General features: G+C 41.9%; 1 protein-coding gene across 2 annotated transcripts in view; it reads left to right on the plus strand.

Moving 5' to 3' along the window:
* The first annotated feature begins 3,187 nt into the window (after nucleotides 1-3,187).
* Nucleotides 3,188-21,914, plus strand: part of PLCB1 (phospholipase C beta 1) — a 681,789-nt gene continuing 663,062 nt past the window's right edge. For both annotated transcript variants that reach the window (XM_058563193.1, XM_058563194.1), the window contains exon 1: nucleotides 3,188-3,585. In XM_058563193.1, coding sequence (XP_058419176.1) covers nucleotides 3,487-3,585 — 99 coding nt within the window. In that variant the 5' untranslated portion in view covers nucleotides 3,188-3,486. The remainder of the gene's footprint in view (nucleotides 3,586-21,914) is intronic.

The raw sequence follows: 21,914 nt of genomic DNA on the forward strand, positions 1-21,914 counted from the left end.
AAGTCACATTGCCCAACATCAATGGGGTGGATAAAGACACAGGCGTCTAGTTGAAAACTACAAGGTCACATGGCAAAATGTGTAGATACAGAGAGGGACAGGGAGCAGATAACAATGCTGCAATAAGCCACCATGAAGAGGCTCAGTCTAGTTTCTCATTTAGCCTAGAGCCCATTTCTAATCCTCCAAATTCCTCTTCTAGAGGGCATACCTCAGGTCTGTCTTGCCTTCCTAAGCCACTCTGCTAGGTAAAACCTATTTGAACAATAATCTTTTCTGTAGATAATTGAGAGATTGTAGGGGGAAAGAAAAGACAGAAAGGAACAACTCTGGTAGGATCAATTCTAAGGACAAAATGCCAGGACCTCTGGAAGTAGAGTTTGTTGCAGTCCTCTGCAAATAAAGAAAAGCAGTGTGAGAATGTGACTGGTGCCTTCTATGAGGTGACGAGCACGCCAAGGCTGCTGGTTAGAAGGTCTATGGGCAGTATACTCAGGTTTTAGTTTAGGGGCATGTGATCAAAATGAAAGGAGTCAGTCTTTAAAGAGGTTCTTTGTGGCAAATGGCTTCCAAGGGCAAGGCATGACCCCCCCAAAAGAGAGCAAGATCCAGGGGTTGTGTTCACCAGGTTATCTATGGTGATTACACTAGCACCTAGCATACAGCTGGTGATCAATACACATTTTTTGAATGCATCAAAATATTTAATAGCGAATTTCCCCATTGGATTTTCTGTAATATTTTGACTGAGTTTATAAACATTTGGCCTTGGAAGCCATGGGGGCAGAGGACAGGGAGAGTGAACACTTAAGAGAAAGGAAAGTTTCTCTCATTCTTTCTTTGTTCATATTCTTTTTTAAAATCAGCTTTATTGAGATATAGTTTACTTACAATAAAGTGTACCTATTTTAGGTGTATAGGTCTGTGAGTTTTGACAAATGTAAATACACATGATACAGAACATTTCCATTACCCTCAAAAGTTCCCTGGTGCCCCTTCCCTGTCAATCTGTGCCCACTCCTGACCACGGGCAACCAAGGACCTGCTTTCTGTCAACATAGACTAGTTTGCTTATTCCAGAATTCCTACAAACGGAATCATGCAGTATGTAATCTATTGTGTCCAATTTCTTTTACTAGGCTTAAAGTCTGTACATTCCCTCCCTGTGGTTGCACGTCCATTCCTTTTTATTGCTGAATAGTGTTCCATTGTTTGGGCATACCTCAATTTGTTTATCTATTCATCTGTTGATTGACATTTGTTGGTTTCCAGTTTTGGACTATCATGAAGAAAGCTATGAACATTGCTGCACAAGTCTGTGGGAACATGTGTTTTCATGTCTCTTAGGAAAATACAGTCATTCTCCCTTATCCATGGTTTTGCTTTGCACGGTTCAGTTACCCATGGTCAACCGGAGTCCAAAAACATTAAATGAAAAATTCCGGAAAGAAAGAATTCATAAGTTTTAAATTGCCGGCCGTTTTGAATAGGTAATGAAATCTCCCTAGTCGTGTGCAATCCTGCTCAGTCCCGCCCAGGACGTGAATCATCCCTTTGTTCTTCTATCCGGCTGTGTAAGCTACCCCTTTCGGTCACTTAGTAGCAATCTGGGTTATCAGATGGACCATTGTGGTATTGCAGTGCTTGTGTGCAAGTAACCCTTATTTTACTTACTAATGACCTCAAAGCACAAGAGTAGTGACGCTGGCAATTCGGATATGCCAGAGAGAAGTGGTAAAGTGCTTCCTTTAAGTGAAAAGGTGAAAAGTCTGGACTTAATAAGGAAAGGAAAAAAAATAGTATGCTGAAGTTGTTAAGATCTATGGTAACTTTTGTTACAGTATATCATTATAATTGTTTGATTTTAGTATTAGTTATTGTTAATCTATTACTACGCCTGACACAAATTAACCTTTATCATAGGTATGTATGTACAGGAAAAAACGTAGTATATATAGTGTTCGGTACTATCAACAGTTTCAGGCATCCACTGGGGGTCTTGGAATGCACCCTACATGGCTAAGGGGGTCTAGTGTACCTAGAAAAGGAAGTTCTGGGTTTTATGATAAATAAATGTTTTTTATCATACGAAAGTTTTCTCCAAAGTGGCTTTACCATTTTATACTCTTTCCAACAATGGATGAGAGTTCCAGTTGCTCCATATCCTTTCAAACACTGGTATTATCAGTCTTTTAAATTTTATGCATTCTGGTGAGGGTATCTTCTTTTTTTAAAAGAAATGAGAAATGTTTGTTGAATGAGTGAAGACAAACATTCTTAGACCTATCTTCTAAACGAGCAAGTTTCTATCGGTAAGACACCTTTCTCTCCCTCTCTCTCCCTCCCTCTCTCTCTCTCTCGTCTCTCTGTCTCTCTGTCTCTCTCTCTGTCTCTGTCTCTCTTTCTCTCTCTCTCTCTCACACACACACACACACACACACACACACACACACACACACACACACACACACACACAGCAGAGGGGGTCCTCTGTTTCCCTGGGAAGTAAAACTGCTGCTTCTCTCAGGATGGGCTTTCTATATCAAAAGCACAACTTAACCACACGCCCCGGCTTCCAGGCCAGCGCTCTGCCAACTCTCAGGCGCGGCGAGGTTTCCCCAAAGAGCTCTCACTCCAAGCCTCTCAACTGCTCTCTTCTCTACTAATAAATAATAATTGACTTTTCGAAAAGCTGGTTTGTGGCCGGCGCTGGAGAGCTCCAGCTAGAGGGGAAAGCTGTGGGTTGCCTCTCTGATGCCTCCTGACGACTCCCTTTTCCCACCCAGTTCGGATCCAAAGACACTTCCAGGCTGGCGCTCACTTTCCCCAGAAAACCCCAAGGAAAGTGGCTCCCGGACACCCCTGGCACCCCTGCAACCAGGGCACGGGGCATGCTCAGAGGCCGTGCGGGAGGAGCAGGCGTTGCCTGCAGTGGGGCCCAGGAGCCGGGAGGTGCCGCTGCGTCCCCGCTTCCCGGCGCCTGACCCAGCGCGCAAAGTTGGGCTGGAAGCAGCCAGGGGAAGGAGGGACCGAGCGAGCGAGGGTGGCGGGGAAGGGGGGCAGGAGGAGGAGGAGGAGGGAGGAGGGGAAGGAGCAGGGCGGGGGGGGGGGCGCCGAGCGTGTGTCACTCGCTCTCTCCCTCTGTGTATAGAGGATGTGCTGAATGGTGCGCTTTGAGGCGGCGGCGGCTGAGGAGCAGTATCCGGCGGTGGCTGGCAGCCTCGGCTTCCCAGCTCGGCTTCTCTTCGCCCTCCGAGGCTCCGCATCCACCGCGGGCGCCCGACCCCGCGTCCCGCCCGGGGCATGGCCGGGCGCCTCGTCCCCGCGCGCCCCGCCTGCTGAGCCGCGCCGGAGGAGGTGCGGAGGCCGGGAGGCCGGGGGAGGCCGGCGGGGGAGCAGAGTCGAGCGCCTCCGGAGCAGAGGAAGGAGCCCGCGCCCCGTCCCTGCCGCGCTCGCCCGGGCCGCCCGGAGCCCCAATGAGCCCAGATGGCCGGGGCTCAGCCCGGAGTGCACGCTTTGCAACTCAAGCCTGTGTGCGTGTCCGACAGCCTCAAGAAGGGCACCAAATTCGTCAAGTGGGATGATGTAAGTATTGGGGCGGCCCGGCTCGGGGCGCTGGCCGGGGGCACGGGGCAGGGCGGCGGGGCGGGCGGCGTGGGGGTGGGGCAAGGGGCGCGTTATGCAATGGGCGCCCCGGCAGCGGGCAGGGGCGGCCTTGGGGCGCACAGGTTGGCAGCTGCCGAGGTGGGTGGCAAACAGCAGGGGCTTTGCGCGCGCTCCTGTGTCCACGGGGTATAGTGGTTGACATCCTGGCTGCGTCTGGCAAGCGCCCCCTGAGGGTCTTAAGTCTTTTGGGCCAGTGGAGCAGAAGGGGCAGGCTTTGCCGGGTGACGGGTCCCGAGAGTTTGGAAAGTGGGGAGTGAGAAGTTGGGACCAGCTGGAAAGCGCTGGGTTGTGAACAAGACGCGTCCCTCTCCGCCCGCAGACGCACCCCTTATTACCTCCTTTGCCCCTTTTCAAGAAGGAACAGCCCCGAAGTCCGAAACTGTTTAGTGATTGCTAACCATCTTAGCGCTTTTATGGGAGCCCACGCGGCAGAGGACACAGCAGTCGGGCCGACAGGTGGTCGTTGATGGCAAACTTCAGCGCCTTGGCTACAGAGTGAGGGGCCCTGAGAAGGACTGGGAAGGACACACCTGGGGAGGGCTAGAGAGCTGAAAGCCGGGGGGGGGGGGGTGTGCGTTGAGGGTCAAGGAGGGCTCAGTGGGCCGGCAGGCAAATGGGGAGGTCTAGTTTTTGAGAACTGACCTGGCTGGAGTCTTCAGCTTGAAACACACCCTTCAAGACATTCCCCCACAATTTACCTACGTCTTGCCAGGTACGGCAGAGCTTAGCTTAGCTCCAGATCCCCGTGTTGCACTTGAGTCCTGGACCCTAGGACTTCAAGTGACTGCCCCACCCCCGCAACCAGCTGCCTTCAAACACTTAAATTAATAATCTTGCTGAAAACATGGGAATCTTCAGATGGAGGACATTATCCTATCTACTTTATGTCCTTCGTGTCATTCAAAAGGTTTGATAAGAGCAACCCACTGAATAAACCTGAGATGCCAGGATGTAAGGAAATTTAGGTCCAAGTGACTAAGACATCTCTTAAACAGGAGGACTTTTAGGAGAATAAGGAGTTCTTGCTGAAAAGATTTTCCATCTAGCAAATTACAGCCTGTTATCCTCCAAGGTATTTTTCTTTAATCTTCTTTTAAGCCATTTTCCAGTGTCTGAAAACAATTTAAATATTCCAGGTAGCAAATCCAATTACTTAGCTGAGTGGGTCTGTGTCTATATTTTGTCCAGTTGGAAGCGCAAACAGAACTTGGAGTATGAGCCACAGCTTCCTTGAAAGCTCACGCCAATTATTAAATGCTGTAGGCAAGGATGTAAACACGGGTTGTTTCACCGTGGATGTTACACTTTTCTCCTTCTGTCCCAGTCTAATGACCGGATGTTTTTGTAAATGGAATAGAATCTAAACAATAAATTCAGACACAGATTAAATGCTTTGTTTGTGTCGAGGGAAAAAACAGAAAATGCAATTCAACAACAAATAAAAAGTCTTGCTCATCTTGAGATCCTCGAATAGAGAGCTAATGTGGCGGTGGATTTACTGAGAAAGAGAGTGAAGGGCAGAAGGATTGAGAGAGAGAAAGAGACTTCACGAAATAGAAAAGGGGGTTTCGGCATAAGCTCCAGATTTCTTCACAGTGATGATTTTAAACTGTATTATAAATAATTCTCCAGAATGTCTAGTTTGGAAGAAAATATGCAGTGTCTCTTTGAAAATGAAAGTCTTCTATGGAAACACATTTTGATACATCCAGATAGATGATTTTTGTTATGTGCGTTTACGTAACATAGATTTTTTCCTTGCCTACCAAAGCCAGGGCCTGGACTAGATCCTGGGGTGGTGAAGAAATTAGACAAACTCCCTGCTGTTACTGACCTTATATGTTATGTGGAGAAGACAAAAAATTATCAAGAACACCAATGAGATAGAGATTATGAGTGATGCAGTGAGAGTAATGGAGAGGCCACTGGTCAAACACCATCTGAAGAAGGTGAGAAGAACTTTCTCTGAGCACTGCAACAGTGAGTTTCCTGGGAAGCCCTACAGGAAGGGCATAGGCACTAAGGAGAGGGCCAGTAGAATCTCAGATCTTTTATAGGGGAGCACCCACACTGCACCCAAGGGTCAAGCTATCTGGAATATGATGAACTATCCTGCAAGTTCCCTGGCTCTGTTGGTTTCCATGGTGATCTGTGGACTAGGAGGATACCTTTCTTAAGAGTCCTTTATCCTCCCCAAGTGTCAGACCTCTACTCTTCCTAGTTCATATTTGCCCTTCTAGAATCAAGCTGATTATATTGCATCTTAGTGAGACAGTGTTTTGAAGAAAAAGAAAACTAGATCTTGAGTCCAAAGGCCTAGGTTTGCGTGCTTACTCTTTTGGCAGTCAGCTGTGTGACTTTAGTTTAATCACGTAACCTCTCTGAATCTTTGCTGCCTTTTGTGCAAGACTGTGAGAACACTATAGTTCCTATTTCATCTAATAGTTGGGAGTAGCCAATAGGATAAAGCAGTACTTGTCACACTTCAGAAGCATCAGAACTATCTGGAGGGCTTGGTAACACTCAGCTTGCTGGATCCCACCTGCAGTTTCTAATTCAGAAGGTGTGATGTGGGGCCAGAAAATCTGCATTTCTCATAGGGTCTTGAGTTATGCTGATGCTGCTGGTCTGGGCAACCACACTTTGAAACCACTGAGATAAAGTTTGTGAAAGAACTTGAAAATTATGACAGATAGTTTGCACAATCTCGTTGGCCTGGTTTGTAAATTTAATTTTATTTCTATGTTTGCATCTTGAGAAATTCATCCAAAGATTGCCTTTCTACTTAAGAGGCAGAAAGACCTCAATGACATAATCCTGGACAATCTTTTTAGATCTTCTGGGATATTTTATGAAGTATCTCTGATGCCCAGGCTGGCTTAGCTCACATTCATACCTTTCTTTTGAATTTCTTCTATACAATGAAAAATTTTCAGCATTTTTACCTGCTTCTGGTGGGATTGTTAGAAAGGGAAAGGAAAGAGAGAAGATTTTTGAGAAGCTGTGTCGTCTGATGTCATGTCTTTGAGCAAAGGGGGCTGCTGTATCTTTCCTTTTGGCTCTGACTTTGGGAAATACCTGCTGCCCCTGCCCCAAGAGTGCATCCCCATCTGCTCGTCTAGAGGAAAAGTAAATACTGGAAACAACTTAAAAATCTCTCAGATATCTGATCTTACTTAAAAGTTGTAGAACCCTGCTGTCTGGTCTTTCAGAGGAAGTGGGGCAAACTCATAAAACAGATTCTCAATATCCCATTAGAAAGCATATGGGACGTTTGAAAATGATGAGTTAGGGGCTATTTAGAATTGTTAGGAGATTATCTCTTGTTCCTTGAGTGGTAAAAGCACCATAATCACCAATCCTGTTGTCCTGCCTACCGTATGGAATGGAAGATGTCACCTAGAGGGTGCAGTGCCCTGCATAATCTGTTGGCTACCTACCAATGTCATGGCGAGGCTGCGGATGCTTTAAGGGTCTTAGTCAAAAGCTTTACATAGGCACTAAACTATCACAGCAGACAGCTGGTGAGTAATGGAGCTGGAGCAGGGTCCTGGAGACACTGTGTTGCACCAGGGCCAGGCATTAACCTTTCTTTTGCCTGATCATGGGGAGGTCTGGGAGTCTCCAGGTTCTGCAGGGGTATGTGGAAGTATTTCAATGTTTTAACAACTAGTAATGGTGTATACAGTCAGAACATCAAGGCCAAACCTTGTCCTCCAGAACTTGGCAAGCAGGTAAAGGACGGACCTGTCCTGGCTACCTGATACGGAAGGATGCTACTTTATCCTTGCTTTTATTTCGCATTTGTGTATTATCACGCTCTGGTGGTGGGAGGTGGGTGTAAGGACTCTGAGCGTTATGGGAGAGTTCTGGTGAGGTGGACAGTGGAAGGGGAATTACTTTCTCCATCTCCCCTAGGGACTTGGGAGATTGAGAGTCTGCCGTCTCTCCTTTCTGGTCTTTGACCTTGCTCTGTATTGGTCAGGACTTGGAGGGAAAGAGGAAGGATAAAAACTGTACAGTAGGCCCCCACCCTCTGATTTGCCCTGTTGAACATCCCGGGATCCTGTCTGTTTGTCCCACAACCTCTGGGCATGGAAGGCTTTTCATTTCTTTGTTCTTTCTTTTTCTTCGCTCTCACCCTCCAAATTCAGATCTGTGGGTAAGTTGCTTAATATATCTCAACCTCAGTTTCCTCATCTGTAATGTGAGGATTGTACTATTTCCTACTCACAGAACAGCTGTTAATGTGAAATGACTGAAGGCACATGCATTGCTTTGTATATGGTGCCTGACACAACAGGAAACCCTCAATAAAACATGTTTATAAAAGTTATTGTCCCCCAGTAGTTAGAGGGCCATGAATTTTGTCAAGGTGGGTCAGTATGTGTCTGACAACTCTTTTATTCTCCAAGTGGGAAGATCAGAATCTCCTTCCATTCCCTTCAATGTGTGTTTTGATTTTCGTATTTTATAATTTGAAAAGGAAAAAAAATAAGTTTTTAACCTTTTAAAAAAATACAGATGTTTCAGAGAAAATGAATCTACATAAAAAGTGGGACCCATGTGCAACTATGACATACAACTATCTACTGGGGCTTTGGGGAAGAAAAAAAAAAAAGGAGGAGGATTGGCAATAGATGTTAGCTCAGAGCCGGTCTTCCTCAGCAGAAAGAGGAGGATTAGCAGGATGTTAGCTCAGGGCTGATCTTCCTCACACACACACAAAAAAAGTGGGACCCATTCTCTTTAAAGCAAGTCAGTTTACAAGGCATCCAAAAGTTTTATTTCTACTTAAAATCCTTTAAAAAAATATATGCAGTAGGTGCACAGGTATGATACCCAGAAGGAGGAGGAAACAGTTAAACAAAACTCTTGTAATTTAGCAAGAATATATATATACACATATATACCTATATGTAATACATATATATATAAAGAATCCCACATTGTACATCCTGTCTCGCAAGCACAATCCAACATTCAAAGTCGGAATTTGCTAGACTGGCTGAGTTGTTTGAGAAGAAGGCTGAGAAAGCCCAGAGGTTTGGGTTTGCATTAATGCACTGTGGTTTGAAACAGGCAACTCCCTCCTCTCTCTCCATCACTCCCTGCTTCTCCCTAAAATCCTCCACAGCTGAAACAGGTAATAATAATAAAAAAACGCTAGTGTATTGCACGTTTCCCGGTATCCTATAGAAAGACTTAGCTAGAACTTTTGCAGTATGTACAATCTGCAGTAACCGTTTCCAAAATGATGACAAGAGAATGATGATAAGAAGACACTGATGGGATTAAGAGGGAGCAGAGGGGAAGGGACTATGAGGCGGGCATTCAGCAGCATTCACTTTGGAAATAGGGAAGAAATAGCTCTGGTTGGTAGATGGTGGATCCCTATGGGGCCCCCACCGAGCGAGAGGCAGATTTCAGACTGGAAGCCTGGCAGGTGCCCTCTAAAATGCCACTTAAATATGCCCAGTTATGTCTATTGTTTCATGTCCAAAGAGCTTTTGTGAATTTCTCATTGACGGTAATTACTGTAATTCAAGTGTAAGAATATAACTTTTTCCAAGTGAGTCCATAAAGCTGTTTTAAGCTTTTTATCGGAGTGTAACATGCATGCAGTGTAACACGCAAATTTTGTATCCCACTGGATCAGTTTCCACCAAATGAACACTCCCGCATTAGCAGCACCAGATCGAGCAACAGCATGGGCAGCCCCACAGTCCCCCAGTGCTCCTGTTCAGTCCCCCACCCCCTCCCAAGGGTAACCATTATCCTGACTTATAACTCCATAGGTTGCTTTGTCTGTTTTTACTGTAATAAAGCTATTTTTTCTTTTTAATTTTCAATGAAAACAAAACAAAAGCAAACCTCTTCAGCCTAAAGCATTTTTATTATTGCTGAATGGACCCTTTTGAACAATAGCACAAGTGACTTATTTTCAGTTTGGATGACCCTTGATTAGGTCCTTATCTGTCCTAAGGTGAAGCCTGGGAAGTGAAGCAGGTGCAGTAAATGCCCCTGAAGGAGGAAGCAGTTAAACAAAGCTCTAGTAATTTAGCAAGGAAATGTAATGCCTACAGGCTGTTATTGGCATAGCAAAGCAGACTAGTAGAGTGCTGTTTCTGGAATATATTTATCTCTCATAGGTTTTCTTTCTTATCTTGCCTGACTTTGATATTCCCACCTATGGTGCATTAGGATAATTTGCTCTGGCTATTAGCATATCTCCAATACTTCTCTTGAAAGCTTAGCCTATCAATAAATAGCTTCAAATTATATTTACCTGTAATGACTGTTTAAATGGGACAAGAACCTTTTGCTTTTTTATGTCGAACTTGGTAATCTGTAGTTAAATGTTTCTTTATCAGGATCCTTTCATGTTATCATGAACAAGGAGTGCCAGCAGAAAATGGAATGGGATTGATTGTGAATTGTTGACTAATGCTATGGGTCCCCACCTAAGTAACAAAGCCTTGGTAACTGAAAACGTTAGTTTTCCTGTTACTCTAGCTAATATTAGGTTCATGCAGCCTTCTCAGATCATATCACAGATTCCATCTCCTCAGATTTCACAAAGCTCCCCTTTCTCCATCTATGCCATGTCTGATCCCCCAATCAGAGCCATGTGTCGCTGTGTATCAGTAGGGAAAGGAACTAGAGACGTATTTCTGAGATCAGTTACACATGAGAGCCTAAGGAAGCCGTCAATTTGTGTAAAAAGCTAACTGAAATAGCATATAAAGAAGGCTAGACTCTTTAAGAGTCTTTCTGGTTCCCCTCTGATCTCTTTAAGGTCTGATATTTGATTTTATTATCTTCTTCACATGTTAATTTCAATTTTTGGAAATTTTTATTTTAATTTGTATTCTGAAAAAATGCTTAGGTGTGTGTATTAATTGATGTTGACTAAATCTATACATTTATCGAAAAACTAAATTATTGTAAATGGGGAAACAGACTGATATATAAAATAAGAAAAAATAAATAGTATTAGAACAGAATTAAAGCATCCTACATCTGTTTTTCATTTCAAAGACTCTTTTAGTTCACAATATTTGCTTAATAGTTTGTTTCTTTTTATTGCAATAAAGTTTTATGAGAAAATTCAGGGAAAATGGATTAGTTAGCAAAGAAAACACTTTTACCTGAACTAGTCATGATTGATATCAATGTATAACATTGATAGGATATTAAGAGATTATTTTACTGTTAAAAAAATCAAATTTTCTTCAGAACTTATTTATGAAATAGCTAAAGGAAAGTTAATTTGATTCATTTTATAAAAGAGGTCATATGAGCTCAAAAAGAAGATGGAAGACCATGGAGTAAGTCAGGAAGTGGTCTAGTAGATTTATTAAAAAAAAATTAAAGGGCTGGCCTGGTGGCATGGTGGTTAAGTTCACGGGCTCCACTTGGCAGCCTGGGGTTCACGGGTTCAGATCCCGGGCGCGGACCTATGCAGCACTCATCAAGCCATGCTGTGGTGGCATCCCACGTACAAAATAGAGGAAGATGGGCGCAGATGTTAGCTCAGGGCTAGGAAGATTGGCAATGGATGTTAGCTGAGGGCCAATCTTCCTCACTAAAAAAAAAAAAAAAGAAAAAAAATTAAGGATGCTAACCGTGATGCTTTCTCAGGTGTGCTGTCTTGGATAAAGTTGAATCCCACTTAGCATCCATTCCCACATCCTCTTAGTGGGACTTTTCATAATACAGAGTCTGGAAATCTAAAGCTACATTTACTAGACTCCTTTGAGGCATCTAATATTCTGGCTGCAAATTAATCTCCACCAGAGACATGCACTCATATGAGAGTTGGAGGGCAGAAATCTGAAAGAGGCCACCTTTCTGCATCCTTCAGGTTGTTTCTACAGGTATTTGAGATGTTGAAAGACGAAAGTATTATCTTCTATACTCGTTCTCCAGTATCTGGTTTCCAGGTCCCTGGGTATAAAAAGGCAGTGATAACAGTAGCTGCTCCCCATTCTCAGATTACTCTCCCTTTGTCTTCAATTAAGCTGGCATGTTTTTGACCCCAGGAATTTTTCCTTGATTTCTCCCCTTTCTGCATGTGTTGGAGGCAATGGCTGTCCTCAAGGGTCAGTGCTATGGCGTTCTGGTGTCATTCATGGAGGCCCATCCTGAAGCCTACTTCTTCAGTCCTGGTAGTGATTCTGTTAAGTGCTTAATTATTCGTAATTAAATTCCTTTATGTTCAAAATTTCCAGAGAGGTTTTTTTTTCCCTTCACTAACCGCTGCCCGAATCAGCCTTTTATAGTTCCAGAATTTCATGTCTTTCAGTCCCAATGTGCAATAACTATCTAGACATCCTATGTAAATTTCTCCTTCAATATTACATTTGAGTGGAATGGAGTTTTGCTATAATGCTGCCTCTGGAGTTCAACATCAAGAGTGAGTCCTAATAACAGATGCTTATATTGTAAAGCACTTATATAAACATTCACCTCCATTCAGTCATCAAGACCACCTTGAGTGGTAGGGAAAGAGCAAGTGTTATTATTCCCATTTTACACAGAAGCAGGCTGAGACTAGTGAGTCATGGCTTGACCAAGGATGTGCAACTAGTTAGAGCTGGAGTCTCAATTTAAAACTAGGTCTTCTAGTTAAATTCAGGGCCCTTTCCAGTCTACTATGGCATCCCCAAACAGGATCCTTTTGGTAATAAAAGGCTTTTAATAGAATCCAAGTGAATACAAGTTTAAAGAGATTCATTGACTTTTCCAAAGAATCTCCCTGATTTTAGGATTCATACAAATGAGGCTTAGATTCTTAGAAGCTCATCCCTTTTGGCTAGAGTCTTCAAAACAACTATTTTATTTTTTGGTGAGGAAGATTAGCCCTGAGCTAACATCTATTGCCAATCCTCCTCTTTCTCCTGAGGAAGATTGGCCCTGGGATAACGTCCATGCCCATCTTCCTCTACTTTATATGTGGGACACCTGCCACAGCATGGCTTGATAAGTGGTGTGTAGGTCTGCGCCCGGGATCTGAACCTGTGAACCCCAGGCCACCGAAGTGGAGGGTGTGAACTTAACCACTACACCACTGGGGCAGCCCCAAAACTGCTATTTTTATGATGTATCTACAAATTCCATTTTTGTCTGCACTCTTTAGGATGTGGAAACATAGGAAAACTTCATTCCTGCTTTGAGGCACAGAGGCCAGTGTAGAGTCTACAAATGGTCTACATCAGTTAATCAGTGTAGAAACATAGAAATGGAAAGATATTCAGGAATGATGTTAAAACAAATGTCATTTTTCTTCATTGCCTAATAAGTGATGCTTTTGTATCTATCAAGACTCAGTACATGTGCTTCTCCACCTTTTTCTCTTCCCAAGATACTTGCAAATATTGTGTTTTGTTGGGTTCCCATTAAGACTGGTCCCACAGCCTCTCATGGAAATTGTAGATCTTGGAAAATTTAAGATATGGTATGCATGAAGGAAGTGTAGAGGATGTCACCTGCCCCCAAGCAAGGTGCAGAATGGCTTGGTAGAATTCAAGGTAGTGTCAATTGAGAGGCCAAATCTAGATTATTAATGTAGGAAGGTGCATACAGGGAGGTGGATGTGTCTTGTCTATATTACAAATGGACTGGGGCTCCTGGAAGATGTTAGCTTTATATTAATTATCTCTTCTCCCTAGCGCAGAGCATTGGCCTGGCACTCAGTAGGTGCTCAGGGAATGTTTGTTGAATGAAGGAAGTGTCTGGCTCACAGTGGGTTCACACAGCAGAGTGTACGGTCTTGAGGCAGACCTGGAGGCCAGTCATGTTCCCAAAAGACTTTCATGACACACTGCGTGTGGTGGTTGTTGGAAAGCCCTGCTCTACATCCTTCCATTCCATCTGAAATCTCCTGGAGTACAAGGGTCTCTGTGGCATTCTTATATAGTGTTTCACCATGTGAGTTCGAGAAGCTAAACGTTTATTGTCAATGTGGAGCTGACTGCTGTCACAGCATTGATTTCCTGTAAGGTCTAAATATGGCTTAAGGTTGAGTGTGTACTCAATTGTGCTTAAGCATCTAAAAAGATGCTTACACATATACCCAGATATTGCAATGAAAATTGCCCTTAAAGAAATTCAGATGTGTTGGGAGTGACAGAACAAAAGACTGGTGGTTGTGAAAACATTGTATCACAATAGCGATTCACAAAGAGAAAAATGAATATCTAGCTTTATTGCCAAAATGAGAAAAACATCAAATAAAAGGGATATAGTTTAAAAATATTATTTATAATAAAACTTCCACCTACATTATTCCTTCTGTATAGAGGAAATGGAAGTCACTGGGACGATATTATTGACTTCCTCCCTTCTGCACTCCTAGTTTCATGTACGTGGGTCACCTACATTCTCCCACCTGCTCTCTTGTCCCTGGGAAAACAAGACACTTTCTCTATGTTCTGGTGCCCATATTTCCTGGTTTCTTTGGATCCTGGCTTCATTATTATCCTCCCCTTTGACAGTATCTGTGAAAGTCTCTCCTCTGCTGAAGCTCTTCTAAGAACATGTATATCATACATATGCCTTTTAGCCATAAAAATCCCAACATCAAATCCAGCACAATGTCCTCTACCCTCCTTCCTGGTTTAATTCCTGCTCTCTCCCTCATCTCCTTCCCTACAATGAATGTGTAGCTTATCCTCACCATCTCCCTTTCCACACATCCTATCCACTCCTTTTCAGCCCCTCAAAGCCTTGTTCTGCCTTTACCACTGCTTTGAAATTTCTCTTGCCAAGGCTACTGGCAACCTGCTAGGTGCCAGCCCCAACTGATAGTTTTCAGAATCTACCTTGCTTCTTTCCCTGCAGTATCCTTCCATGCACTCATTCCGTATTCATACTTTAAGTACGTACTGATGCCTCTTAAAAGCTAGACATTTTGCTAGTGTTGTGGATTTGTGATGATAAATGATTCGGTTCCAGCCCTCATGGAGTTTGTTATTATACTGGGGGAGATAGAAGCTAAAAAAAATAGAGGTATAGTTCTTCCATTATAGCTATGGTAAGTGCTACAGGGTAAAAGTACACAAGTACAAATGAGTATAAGAAGTGTGAAAGGTTTCCCTGGAGAAATTCTATTTATGGAAAGATCTGAGTTATAAGTAGGAATTAGTCAGGCCAACATGAGGAGGGGGAGTGCCTCAGGCCAAGGGAACAGCACATGTGGGCATTCCAAGCAGGGAAGGGCATGGGACTTTGAAGGACAGAGCAGAATAAGCAAGTGGGGAGCTTGGTGGCTCAGATAATGCTGGCAGGATGGCAAGGGCTTGTGTATATTCTGCTTAGGCCACTGCAAGATTTTATCAAAAAGTCAATGGGAAGCCATTAAAGCTGTGTTTCTCCACCTCAGCAGTATTGACATTTGGGACCAGATAATTGTGTATTGTGGGGGCTGACCTGTGCATTGTAGGATATTTAGCAGCGTCCTTGGCTTCTACCCTCCAGATGCTAGTAGCAAAACCCCTAGTGTGACAAACAAAATTGTCTCCGGAGATTGCCAAAATTTCCCTGAGATATAAAATTGCCCCCAGTTCAGAACCAGTGATTAAAATTTAAACCACTGATTTAAATCTTAACTGATTCTTAAAAAGTATTGGGCTACTGCATGCACGTGCGCGCGCGCACAAACACACGTGCACATGTGGCCAGTAAGCACATGAAAAGATGTTCAACATCGTTAGTCATTAATCATCAGGGAAATGCAAATTAAAACCACAGTGAGATGCCACCTTACACCCACCAGAGGTATATCTTACCGAAATGATCCGTTTACTCCTCTGATGCCGCCACTAAGCAACGAGCACCTTGCATGATTGGGGGTCTGGGCTTTCGTTTGAAAGTCTGAGTACATATACATGAATCCCTAGTACAGTGTCTGAAGTAACTTGCATGGTATTTGAAGAAACATGCTTCCAACTTTTCCCTGTATTGTGTTTAAAGGGACTTTTATACCTGTCAGTAAAAGGCAGATATCTTAATGGTGCTTCTCTCCGCTGTTTCGCATCCTCTATTCTGGACCTTCTTACCTCCTATGCTTTTGTTTATTTGGGGAAATTGCAGACTGGACACACTCCTGGCAGAAAATTCTCATCAGTGCTGATGCACATAGAAGTTTACTGCACTGCTCCTAATCTAACACTCTAGCATCCAAGACGATGTTTATTGAGTTTTTTTCAGAGTCAGGGCTGCATTGTCGACATTTAGTGGACATCGCATCTGATTTTCTCTGCCGCTTAGGACTCTTTCCCCTTACATAGCTGTTTCCCTCCAAGGTATATATTTGCCGTATTGACTCTGCTGCTTCCTGTTGCAAGTCTTGGGCAATCCCTGTGGGACATCTTTTGTTACTTTTCCTTGTGGACTCTGTGATATTGATTAGTTTAGAAGTTCGTGTTTTGATCCACGTGCATTCTCTTGTAATAGAGAACATAGAATAAGGACATGTAATAAGAACATAGAATCACTGGGGAGTCAGGATTGCGGTCATCCTTGGCCACTAGACTTTTTGACAGTGGTACTGAGGAATGTGCTGTGGTCTGTGGACTGGTTCTTGACATCGGCCTTACGGGTTAGGGTTATAGCTCGTATTCGTTTGCCAGGGCTGCCATAACAAAGTGCCGCAGACCGAGTAGCTTAAACAACAGGAATTTATTTTCTCACAGTTTTGGAGGCTAGAAGTCCAAGATCAAGGTGTCAGCAGAGTTGATTCCTTCTCAGGACCAAGAGGGAAGGACCTGCTCCAGGCCTTCCTCCTTGGCTTGTAGCTGGCCGGCCTCTCCCTATGTAGTCACATCATATTCCCTCTGTATGTGTCCAAATTTCCACTTTTTATAAGGACACAAGTCATATTGGATTAGGGCCCCCCTTGATCTCCTTTTAACTTAATCACCTCTGCAAAGACCATATCTCCAAATAAGGTCACATTTTGATGTACTGGGGTTAGGACTTCATTATGTGAATTTTGTGGGGATCACAATTCAGCCCATAGCATACCTTGACCTGGTTAAATGTAGCTCAGAGGGTGGCAACATGGTGGCTCTCTTTGGATATTTGAAGAACTGACTTAGAGAGGCAACTACATTTATTTTTTACTACTTAGATGTTAAAACTAAATGCTAACTGCATATGTGGAAAAAACCCCAAACTTTCTAACTGGAATTATCTGACCAAGTTTGCTTTGTGAAAAAGATTTCCCTGTTAAAGAGCAACCTTATTTCCCCGTAAAGGTTTAGAGCTGCACTGCCCAATAGAAATATAATGTGAACCATATAGGAAATTAAACATCTTCTAGTAGCCACATTAAAGCAAGTAAAAAGAAACAGGTGGAATTAATTTTAACAATTGATTTCAATATGTAATCAATATCAAAAATTACTAATGAGGGGCCGGCCCGGTGGCGCAAGCAGTTAAGTGCGCGCGCTCCGCTGCGGCGGCCCGGGGTTCGCTGGTTCGGATCCCGGGCGTGCACCGACGCACTGCTTGGCAAGCCATGCTGTGGCGGCGTCCCATATAAAGTGGAGGAAGATGGGCACAGATGTTAGCCCAGGGCCGTCTTCCTCAGCAAAAAAAAGAGGAGGATTGGCGGATGTTAGCACAGGGCTGATCTCCTCACAAAAAAAAAAAAAAAAAAAAAAATTACTAATGAGCTATTTTACATTCTTGTTTTCATTCTTAGTCTTTGAAATCTTACAGCACATCTCAGTTGAAGCAGCTGCGTTTCAGGCGCTCAGTAGTCACAGGTGGCTAGCAAGCCCATATAGACAGCACAGGTACAGAGCATGCCTTCTCAGCTGGGGCCATATCACCTCCAAAAACATGAAAAATGGTTCTTGAGGGACAAAAAAATTTTCTTACTCTTTATTTTTTATTTTGTATAAAGCACAAGTATGCATACAGCCTGTAAATAGATATTCAGAATATCTGTGATAGTAAAATTTCATGGAGGATGATTAGGGAAATCAGTGTCTCAAAAGGCTCCTCAGTGGGGCAATAATGGAAAAATGTTGAGCAGCACTGGTGTGGAGCATGTCCTTGAAAGTTTGATTTCCAGTGCTTCCCTTACTAGCTTAGCTGGGTTTCCTTGGGCAATTTATTTAACCCACGCCTTAGTCTATTTATCTGTAAAATGGGGATAATAATAATGTCTACCTCTTAAATTATTATAATATGAAAGGGGAAAATCCATTTAAAGTTCATATTACAGTGATTGACTCAGAACAAGTGTTTGGGATGTGTCAGTTACTGTTCTGCCAGGGATTTTTGTAAAGAATATTCTAGTATTGGAAGGGAGTTTGGAATACTAGTGCCTCTGTCATTTCCTGCCTGTTTCTTTAGGCTGTATTATTATTTTTTCTTTTTTTATAGTGATTTAGTTTTTTCACATTTCATCTTTTTGTTGAGATACTCTAGTTATATAACATTATATTAGGATATATTATTGATTTATATCAGCACATGGATGAGCAAATCATTATAATAGAGTTATAGGACTTTGTAAAGTTAATGTTGATTCCAGTGGCTCTTTTTCTTGCTGAAGTATTTCTCGTTCTTTTGGATGTTGAGGTTTTGTGAAAGTCCTTCACTTTCTTCCTTGACTGTCCTTTATTTAGCCTAAAGACTTTTTGAGATTCATGTAAATTGCAAAACAGTAGCCTCTTATGTCATTATATTAGTCTTCACTATTGATAAAATGAGAGTAAAATGATTTCTATCAAATAAAGAAGAGTAAATGGAAATTTACTGTACATCATCCACTATTACTAACTTAAGACAGGTATGTTTACTAGTGTTCTCTTTTTCAAGGCAAATGTTTATTGGAAAAAGTACCTTATAATTTTAAATACACAAATTGAAGTAGTATACTTAGTTAGAGGCAATGTACTTATAAGACACAGGTTTGTCTACATCTTAAGCTTGCTGGTGCTCCTTGAGCCTTTACATCATTGTATTGCTGACCCAGAGCCTCACCCATTGTAGGCCTATGTGAGTGGATCTCAAAGTGTGGTCCCTGGACCAGCAGCAGTATCACTGAGAGCTTATTAGACATGCTGATTCTCAGGCTCCATCTCAGATATGTTCAATGAAAAACTCTGGGAAAAGGACCCAGCAATCTGTGTTTTAACAAGCCCTCCCAGTAAATCTGATGCACCCAAAAGTTTGAAAACCACCATCTTATGGGATACACATCTTGTAGATATTGATGGAAAGATAAAGAATAAAAAAGAGATCATCTGAGAGTTGTCTCCATTATTCTGCAGTAAAATACTGCAATAGTCACAATCTATCTGCAGTTTCCTGGAGATGAAGGATAACCATATACTTCAAACTTCAAACCAGAGCATATTTTCTGACAATTAAGAATACTTGGGATCTGGGTGGAGTGGCTACTGTGGTATGGGGAGAATCTAGACACTTGCAGCTATGTGGGAGGTGGGAAAAAAGCAGGTGCAATTGAAAATGGATATTCATGTATTTCTGGGTCAAATCCTACCTTGCATGGCAAGAATGCCAAGTTCCAGCTGATCTTGGAATGTTAGAGGTGATTATGGAGGAAGCAGGCAGGGAGCCGAGATAAATGATCGTTTAATAGAGGAACTGTAGCCGGAAGAGTGGGGTCAAGGAAATATTGAACAAAGAAGCTTTAATTTTGAAGGAGGAGAAGGAATCAGCTAGAAATAGCATTTGGAACAATGCGGCAGCCTAGTACAGTGTTCCAAAATATACATTTGAGCAGTTTTACTCTGCTAACTTTAAATATTTGATTGTCTGGGATCCCTGTAGTGAATTGTCACCAAGATTTCCATTAGAATCTTGTCAGACTCTCTTGTCAGACACTCTGATAAGAAAAGGAACTGACCTGAGAATGGTAAGTTACACCTACAGGTTAATTCCAAATTTACCCGGAAGTAGGAATGTGTGCTTTGTGCAGCCTGCTGGAAACTTTTATTTTGCCCAACTCTAGAACAGCAGATGAAGAAACAGAACTGAAAACATTGTTATGATTTGTTGGAAACATTGTTCTGAACTTTTATGTGTGTAATCTCATAGAAGAAGCTTAAAATATTTTTAAAATTATTCGTTCATTATATTATCAAATTTGTTTCCAAATGTGTTTTTTTGACATTTAAAAGTAATTTAAAATTTTTAAAATTCCAGTTGAAGTTCTATGCAACAGCAAAATCCTTGTAAAAAATATTTTTCAAACTGAATCTTAAGAATGAATCTTAAGAATATCAGGATAAAACAGAATGGCAATTCCTCAAAAAATTAAATATAGAACTATCATATGATCCAGCTATTCCACTTCTGGGTATATACTGAAAAGAATTGAAGGCAGGGACTCAAACAGATATTTGTAGACCCGTGTTCATAGCAGCATTACTCACAATAGTCAAAAGGTGGAAACAACCCAACTGTCCATAGATGGATGAATGGATAAACAAAATGTTATGTACTTACAATAGAATATTATTCAACCTTAAAAAAGAACTTCTGGCACGTGCTACAACATGGATTAACCTTGAACGCAATATGCTAAGTGAAATAAGCCAGATACAAAAGGACAAATATTGTTTGATTCTACCTATATGAGGTACCAAGAGTAGTCAAATTCATAGAGACAGAAGGTAGAATGGTGATTGCCAGGGGCTGGGAGGAGGAGGGAGTGGGGAGTTAGCATTTAATGAGTGTGGAGTTTCAGTTTGGGAAGATGAAAAATTTCTGGAGATGGGTGATAGTAATGGTTGCACAACAATGTGGAAGTACTTAATGCCAGTGAACTTGACACTTAAAAATGGTAAATTTTATGTTATATATATACCACAATAAAAAAAAAGAATGCCATGATAAATTTTCATTTAATATTTTCATAAATCAGTTTTTAAATATAATCCACTATAATAACAGTAATAAACATTTTTATGTGCCAAGCATTACTCCAGGTGCTTTACCTAAATTATCCTATTTCATTCTCACAAAAACCCTTTGAAGTAAGTACTGTTATTATCTCATTTTTTTCAGTTGTGATTGTGTAAAATGAGGCACCAAGAGGGGACAAGCAGAGATTTGAGCCCAATGGAATGGCTTCCAGAACTCTGCTCCTATAGTAAAACTTACCACGTACATTAAAGCCATCTCCATTTGCCCATCAGGAAAACAATCCCAAGTTTCAAAATTATCTCTGCAAGTTCAAATTTTTATTATAAGTCTTTTTGATCCATTAGAGGATATGACACACCGTAGTTACAATGTGTATAAAAAAGTTGAAATAGGGGCCGACCCCGTGGCTTAGCAGTTGGGTGCGCGTGCTCCGCTGCTGGTGGCCTGGGTTGGGATCCCAGGCGAGCACCGATGCACCGCTTCTCTGGCCATGCTGAGGCCGCGTCCCACATACAGCAACTAGAAGGATGTGCAACTGTGACGTACAACTATCTGCTGGGGCTTTGGGGAAAAAAAAAGAGGAGGATTGGCAATAGATGTTAGCTCAGAGCCGGTCTTCCTCAGCAAAAAGAGGAGGATTGGCATGGATGTTAGCTCAGGACTGATCTTCCTTGAAGAAAAAAAAAAAAAAAGTTGAAATAAACTGGTAATTTATTTCTCTTTAAAAAATGCAATTTGTGCAAAGGCCCAAGTATTTCAGTATAAAAATCCATATCTAGTGACATGCATTTTCTTGTGTGGATGATATGTCTTCCTGAAAATTGCCAAAAGAAAAGAACACATATTTTAGAAATGTTTGATATTGTAATTCCAGTGCATGCAGTTTTTACATTATAATATGTATGCTTTAAACTCAGAAGACTATTTGTTTACGACGTTTTATTTTGTTGTGTGAAATTTAAATTTGCAACAATTTTGTATCTATCTTTCTGAATATGTAGAAGATGGCCTTATTTACTGTTACCTTGGAAACAGCAATGTCCAAATGCTATGTTCACTCTCTTTAGTACAATTAAAAGTCATTTTATAGAGCAAATGTAATTTAAAGTATTATCCTCAGGCATAGATTTTAGTTAATTTTAGTCATATAAAATATGTAATGATGTTTAGTTTTAAAATTATTTGGAAAACCTAGATATAGTATTTTAATAGAAAACTTGTCAGTGCCTTTAAAAACTTGTCTTAATCAATAAATATATGCATCTCTGGCCTTTTCCTTTTCAAGTAATGCACAACTATTCTAATTAAATCCCTCTGTTATATAATTAATAATG

Source organism: Diceros bicornis, chromosome 19 (genome assembly GCF_020826845.1).
Source record: "Diceros bicornis minor isolate mBicDic1 chromosome 19, mDicBic1.mat.cur, whole genome shotgun sequence".
NCBI lineage: Eukaryota > Metazoa > Chordata > Mammalia > Perissodactyla > Rhinocerotidae > Diceros > Diceros bicornis.